General features: G+C 38.1%; 1 protein-coding gene across 1 annotated transcript; it reads right to left on the reverse strand.

Annotated features, from left to right (window-relative positions):
- Nucleotides 1-3,414: 3,414 nt before the first annotated feature.
- On the reverse strand, nt 3,415-7,512 carry LOC120769143. Its single transcript, XM_040096018.1, has 6 exons — nt 7,310-7,512; nt 6,977-7,254; nt 6,735-6,903; nt 6,355-6,657; nt 6,063-6,279; nt 3,415-3,746 (listed from the first exon to the last, which is right to left on the reverse strand). The coding sequence occupies exons 1-6, from the start codon at nt 7,415-7,417 to the stop codon at nt 3,565-3,567; spliced, it is 1,257 nt and encodes a 418-aa protein (XP_039951952.1). The 5' UTR covers nt 7,418-7,512; the 3' UTR covers nt 3,415-3,564.
- Nucleotides 7,513-7,890: the final 378 nt, after the last annotated feature.

Genomic DNA, 7,890 nt, shown 5'->3' on the forward strand with positions numbered 1-7,890 from the left:
ACAGACGGACGGACAGACAGACATCCGGATTTCAACTCTACTCGTCACCCTCATCACTTTGGTATATACATATAACCCTATATCTGACTCTTTTAGTTTTAGGACTTACAAACAACCGTTATTTGAACAAAACCATAATACTCTCCTTAGCAACTTTGTTGCGAGAGTATAAAAAAACAATAAAAACAAAAAAATAATTCCTTTAATGCGAAAAATATTCCCAACAGGTGCAATAATATGGCATTGCTATCTTGTATATGTGTATATACTCGTAGTATATCAATGAAGACTTGCGAATATAATATTTTATTTTTTAAACTTGAAGCTTTACTTATTTCGAAATGATTTGTTGTGGCGTAAATCAAAGTAATTTGTAAACAATTGAACTTCGCATGCAGGCATACGAACAAATTTGAATTTTTCTTAAGTCAGAGAATATGCAATCAACTAGTTAGAAATTACTTTCCAACTTGTAAGAAGTAACTGCGATTTTGTTCTCGTTTATATAACCAAGTGATAAGTATATGAAATCGGTCAGAAATAAAAAAGTGATATACATATATTTGTAATTTGAACTTTTTTTATAGGTGTGTATATACATAAGTTAATGTAATGTACTTATGTATAGAACCACATATTTACGTGCAGATTTGAAAACTGACAAGCTTCCATCACAGATTTTGCCTTATCAGTGTAAGGTTGTATGCGCATGTTGTTATAAGAGAAGGGCTACGTTACATACATACTTGTATATGTGTTGAATTTACTATGGATACATTTGTGAGCATCTTATTCGTGCTTTACTACTTACATATGTATGTACTTATGTACTATTAGAGTGATCAAATTGAAAAGTGAATTTTGTTGATTTCATCTACTTCAAAGTAATCGCCTCCCACTGCAATACACTTATGCCAACGAATTTTGCACTCATCATAGCACTTGAAAACATCCTCCGTCGTCAGCTTTTATAACCTCAATTGAGTCAAAACGGTGTTCTCCGAGTGTTCAAATGAATTTGCTGGGTAGCCAGAAGTTACACGAAGGTAAATCAGGCGAATGCGGTGGTTGCGGCACGATATTAGTTTAAAATGTGGCGAAATGATCACGAATAACCAATGCAGTATGTTATGGTGCATTTGCCACTTCTTTTTCAATAAATTCGGATATAGTAAAAATTGAACTATTAATGTTTTTTAAGTTCAGTTCCAAAATCCCTAGTTTTTTTGAAGATACAGTATACTTAGCCTATGTTCAAAGGAGATAGTGAAGCAGTGCAAGAATTTTCAATTGGTCTAGTAGTTTGGGAGCCTATTCAATGCAAACACACAATCAAATTTTACCGCTGTTTAATGTTGGTATGGAAAAAGTAAACCGCAAGTTCAAAAATCTTTATATTAGGTACATATATGGCGGCTAAGGGAAGCTTTCATCGGATTCAACCCAATTTTTCACACACACATACTGTTATCAGAAAATGATTTGTTGATTGCAATAATGTAATGTAATGTGACCGATATTTTCTATAAACTGTTCAATGCAAGAGCGGGGGTTGACATCGTTGGGATCTGAGAACTAGAATTGTTGCACACTATTCTTGCAAAGTTTTATTCCGATAGATTTTCCTTACTGTTAGTATAATGTTGTACATCAAATCTGGCTGAAATTGGTCTGATAAACCCGGAGATATGGGGTTCGACCTAAAGGTGGGCGGTGTCACGCCCATCGTACATTTTTGGCCTCCGGCTCCTATAAAGCCCTACTGTATCATCCCGGATGTTAAATTTAATGTCGATGATGCATTTAGGTAGTAAGTAGTAGTTTTCATCCAAGCCGTTGTCAGTCGGTTTCCCTTATTATCACCCTATTGTAATAAGTGCCTATAGGATTTGTCTTCTGCCCAATGACAAACGGATAAGAAAAATGACAAATTTGCGGCGTTTTTAAAAACGTAAAATTTCGCGCCATTTCATAAAATTATTTGTCATATAAGGTTCCACGCAGAGTAGAAAAGATTCTTTGAAAGTAAATATGATGTCATCCAAGGAGCTGTCCAAGAAATTGGATTTGCCAGCGAACCTATCGAAGATTCTGTTACCTGACAAGATTGCCAACGTTTTTGTGAGCTCACAAGGTGCGATTATCATCGACTACTTGGAAAGGAGAAAAACGGTCACAAAACTTTACTAGGAAAAAGCAGCTTTTCCATTTTGGGTGATCCAAGTAGAGGTACTTCTTTCAATAGTCTATTTTTGACACATTACGAGTGAGTCGTGTCAAGCTGTCATGTTATTTTTGTTTAGTAATGAGTTTCGTAGGCTTCGCTCAATTTATGGTCAACTTAATCGACCTACTGCACCACGTCCAGTGCGCAGTGAAGAAAATATAGCAGCTATACACCTAGAATATAGAAAGTCGTTTCGGCGCCGTTCGCAATAACACGGAATAAAGTATGGAACGACTTGGCACATTTTGAAGTCGCTCGATCTTCCCAAGCGGCATCACTTTGCTCTATGAGCACTTGAAAAGTTCCAAGAAGAGCAAGCTGAAGAGATTCAAGAGCTGCCATTTTGTCCTCAAAAACAACGGTTTGGTGTTGTTTGTGGGCCGGTGGAATCATCTGTCCATATTTCTTGCCAGTGAGAAGGTAATTGTCAATGGCGACCGGTATCACGCCATGATAACCGACTATTTGATCCATGAAATTGAAACTCGCATCAATAAATGGATTTATTAAGAGGACAATTCGGTGTTGAGATAATATCACGTTTTGGGCCGGACGCGTGGCCCTTAAAATCGTGTGATATCACACCATTAGACTTTTCCCTGTAGGGATATGTAAAGTCTAAAGTCTGTACGGACAATCCCGATTCGATATAGCTCTTGGAGCAGAACATCACGCGTGTCATTCGCCAGTTGTCAGTCGAAATGGTCGAATGAGTCACCGAAAATTGGACTCAGCGGATGGACCATGTGAGATCTAATTTTCAAAAAAGAAATGTGAAATGATGTTCTTTCGAATGTTAAAAAAGCTTATCGATTGAGTTTGTAGTTTGAGTGTTTTTTCTTAAAAGAAGTAGAGAACCTCGAAATGGGTCACCCTTTACTTCAACGTCGCCCTGGTCAAATTGGTCGAATTGGGCTCTGAACTGCCGACATATCCATCGTATTCTTCTTGTTTCGAAATATGAAAATTATGTATGACTTATCGAATCACTCTTGCACAGACGTGTTCTTGTTAATGCGTTTAATTTGGCATAATATTTGAATTAAGGATAATAAAATAACGAATCCTACTTATTGCTTAATCTTCAATTATTAAAAAATAGGTAAAATCAAGTTTTATAACACATACGTACAGTATGAATCAAAAATATGTAAACAAAGTCATAGCGTAAATTAAAAAAACAGAAATAAAAAATTGAATAACTTGACTTAAGTATTTATTGTTTCACTATCCTTAATAGTACCGCAATCACAATTACAAATAACCGCATGTTCTATAACAATATTAGTTTTTAAGTAAACGATTTTTTTACATTTATTAATATTTTTCTATATTTATTATATTTCAAAATAGCCATTATATAGAAATCTCGGCAATAGCTCTCGTAACTCATCCAGAAGGTTTGGGTCTTCCAATTCTTTTCTTAGTATCTCAGGATTCTCGACCACATCAGCGATATCTTTATTCTCATCGACAAATGTATAGTTGAATAATAGGAAGCAGAGGAGCAAAAAGAGTCCTGTTTATGTAAATTTAAAGTAAATGCTTTAGTTCTCAATGTCATTAATATATATATGCTCCATTATTATCATCTCATATTCAGTTATTATCATCAGAGTTAGCAGAAGATCTCAACACTTCTTATTGATCAGCTCAGTACATTTTGGTTAATAGAAGAAGGTAATGGAAGTTGCGGAGAGATTTGACAACGCAAAGGCACTAGGACTTGATGGCATTCCGAACAAGGCACTGAAAATCACCATCAACTATAGCAAGAGGATTTTCGTCGATAAATGAAGCAGTTTTTCCGAAACTTTGGAAGAAACAGCGGGTGGTTCTTCTTCAAAAGCCAAACAAACCGGCGGGAGAGCCGAGTGCGTATCGCCCACTTTGCATGATCGATACGATGGCCAAAATACTGGAAAAACTGATTTGCACACGCCAAGAACGTTACCTAAAAGAAGAGTCTCCTGGGTTATCTTAAAACCAATTTGGATTCAGAAGACATCGGTCCACATTAGACGCAGTTGGAAAAGTGGCGGGTAATGCGGTCAAGGCCATAGAGGACCCCAGATGGATGCAGGGAGATAAGAAATATTGCGCAGTTGTTACGCTTGACGTGAAAAACAATTTCAACTGGCATACTGGCCACATAAGTATATTGAAGGCATTAGATGCAAGAAACACCCCGGGGTATCTTCTGAGAACAATTAGCTGCTATTTGTCTGACAGACTACTGCTGCCAAAAACCTACATGGTGAGAGGTGGAGTACCACTAGGCTCCTAGGACGACATTGCCGTGACGGTCGTCGCTAAAAAACTACAAGTATTTCAGATATGGATCATATACAATGAGACCTGTCGAAAATTTAAGACAGGCTTCCGGGCACTAAGCTGCAGCTTGCAGATAAATAAACAGATGCAGTGCTAATCACGAGCAGAAAAAGGCTAAAAAACGGTCACCTTGAACATTGATGACTATATTGTAGCGCAAAATTCATTGAGGTTCCTTTGGCGTTGTGTTCGATACGAGGCTCAATTTCAAGGCGCATATTGAAAAGCCTGGGTAAGGCGGCTACAGTGACTGCGGTTCTGTTGAGAATCATGGCAAACATTGGTGGCCCAATCCAAAGTAGGAGATCTCTGCCAGTTAGCTAGTCAATGCTTATGTACGCAGTTCGATATGAAGAACAGCCCTACGCCAAAAACTTGTGTCAATAAGGCAAATGCTGTGTTCAGGTTATGCGCCCTTAGAGTTGCCTGTGAGTTAGAATGGTGTCGCACTAGACCATTGCTATCATATCTGGTCTTATGCTATCGGATATAATGGCCTTTGAGTTAAATAGAGTCTACTGCAAAACAAAAGTCATAAATAAGACCCTAAGGGCCGACGAGCACAAAAAGGAGAGGAAGACAAGTCTCGATGAGTGGCAAAAGCAGTGGGATGCGGCAGATAAAGGAAGATGGACTAACTAAAAATGTACCGGCCGGGATTGACAGCCAACATGGTGAAATAGACTTCTACTTAACGCAGGCCAGGGCTGTTTCAGGGAATGCCTGCACAAATTTGGCCACGATGACCAAACACAATGTTCTTTCTGCGAAAATGCCGCAAAAAACACAGGGCACATCTTTTTCTCCTGCTCCAGGTATGTGGTGGAGAGAGACACCATAGAAAAGATAACAAATGAAAGGATGACGCCTGACAACATAGTGAGTCATAAGCTGCGATCACAGCTGGTGTGAGCTAAAATGAAAGAGTGGGCCGCAATAGCGCTCCGAGAACTCGGAATGAAAGAAAGGCAGCGCAGAAGCATAACACCACATGAATAACCCTGGAGGTAGGTCGTAAAAAGGCATTTATCATCCAGCTTGGTCCTGCGGAGCAGTGCTTAACGGCGGTTCAGCAGGTCCGAAAACAAACTACAGCAGCCTGAGTTAAGGTCTTAGACGTAGGCATACTGTTTCGCAAGTCCAGCATAGTTATCTAATACTGTATGGGCGTGGTCTCGGAAGAGGTGTACTCTAGCGGACAATATGGGACAACTTTAGTGGATTCCTCCTTCGAAAACAAAAAAAAAAAACGTAGGTTTATGAACTTGACGTTGAAACTGTCGGATCGGATTTGTGGGTAAAAAATTTATGGATTTTTCACCACCATAATACTCCGTGACATTCTGGCAAAATGATTTCGCAACCTAAACAAACAGTTGCCAAACACACCCAACTACACACGATCATAAAGAAAGGTTGCACAAATTTAGGAAAAACATATTTGTCAGGGTCAAATGTGATCTTGAGTATATATTAATTCGTAGCATGCCGCCTAACTTACCCCAATATCTATGTTTTGCCAATTCCTGGCGAATTTCTATATGTGTAGGAATGTGGCCTTTATATTCCGCTTTGCGCAGTGTGTTCTGAAAATTCGTAATGTAGAAATAGAGTAGCTCGTCATAGCGTTCACGTCGCATTTCTGGGCTAAACATCATTATAAACGCATAATGGAGATCAATCGCTGGCGATCCGAATATGCTGATCTGATAATCAAGCTGCGCACAGAAGTGAGTAAAGAGCAGAAATAATTAATTTTTGTATTAAGTTATACAGTAAACAGCTTTGCTTACCAGCATAACGTCAGTCGGTTTGTCCTCATTTTTCTTTATCATTATGTTTTTCAAATGAAAGTCCCCATGGTTGAGCACGAATATGCCATCGCGTTTACCGCTGCCGGCTTCGTTAAACATATCGATCGCCCTTTCGCATAGTAAATGTTCGACGGATGCAATGTGCGGCACATATTGTTTCAAATCATCCCGTTCGCTTAGAATCTCCTTCAGAAATCCAATACCATATTTAATAAATGGAAATGTATAGGGGTCGGCAGAATTCATTGCGCCCTTGTCTAAAGTCGTTATGATATTGTCCTTCTAAAATGTTGCGAACAAACCTATTCGTTCAAAATAATATCGAAAGAATATTTAGTTTAAAAATATATTTTCCTCACCTCTTCCTTGCACAATTTGTAGCTGATGGCATGCAATTTCGCCAGTTTGAGAAGAGTAAATTTCGCTTCCTCCAAATTAGGATGGCGGTACCCTATGGTGGTGTATCCTTTGAGTGCTAAATCTTCAAAAATCACATATGACGGTGCGGTTGTGCTGCAGGCGATGAGCCTTTTCCAAAATACATTTAAAAATTGACTTTCATTGTCGAACTTCTGTTTGTTTTGCAATTTCGCTTACTCACTTTGGTCCCAAAATGGTGTTGTCGCCATATTGTCGCAGCACCTTTTCGATCATCGGCAGCACTTTAGTATACATGGTTATTTCCGTATCGAATAAACTATAATTTCCCATCAGTTCTTTCTTGTTTCCCTCTATGAATGGTTCGACTTTTAATATGAACGATGAAACCTTCTCTTTTGTTGGCTGCGACTGCAGTCTGTAACTGACTTTCGCTCGAAACAAAATGCTTGCGTAGTTATCATTTTTCAATGTGCCTGGTTTCAGCTCTAAATTGGTGATCTACCAAATAAAATTTTATTTCAAAAAGTTGTGAAATTATAATACATACACATACCTCTGCGTCTTCAGTTTCGACATTTTTCAGAACTTTTTGGAAGAATGTCTCGTTCAACCATTCCGGAAAAGTGAATTCATCCTCGCTGCGCTTTTCGTTATTTGTCATTTCAATGTTGCTCTCAAATTGAAAATGTTTACCTTCCGTAGTTCGTGTGGCTTCAATTGTAGAATGGAAACAATATAGCTTGCAAGGCGCGCTTTTATAGCAACCGTTCGCTTCAAATACTTCAAAGTTTACAATTCGTTATCAAAATTTACTAGTTATTTTCGCAATGCTATTCGTAGTGTGCAAAGAATTTTGATTAGCTCACAATGCATAATAAGCTTTACAGATAGCTCACTTTGCATTTAATTTCATTGAGGTTTGGAGATATGTACTTATTCATGGTTATCCATGCATCATATGTGTGCAGATAAACTTGAAAGCTATTTTAGGCTATCTACATATATCTTATCATTTAATAGCAACAGATATAAACATAATGAGCTTGATACTAAAATAAATCGTTTTAATCAATCTGCTCTCTTTTATGTAGCGACCGCATTTACAGAGATAAGATTTAGAAATGGTATTCACTT

The sequence above is a fragment of the Bactrocera tryoni genome, chromosome 2 (genome assembly GCF_016617805.1).
Source record: "Bactrocera tryoni isolate S06 chromosome 2, CSIRO_BtryS06_freeze2, whole genome shotgun sequence".
NCBI lineage: Eukaryota > Metazoa > Arthropoda > Insecta > Diptera > Tephritidae > Bactrocera > Bactrocera tryoni.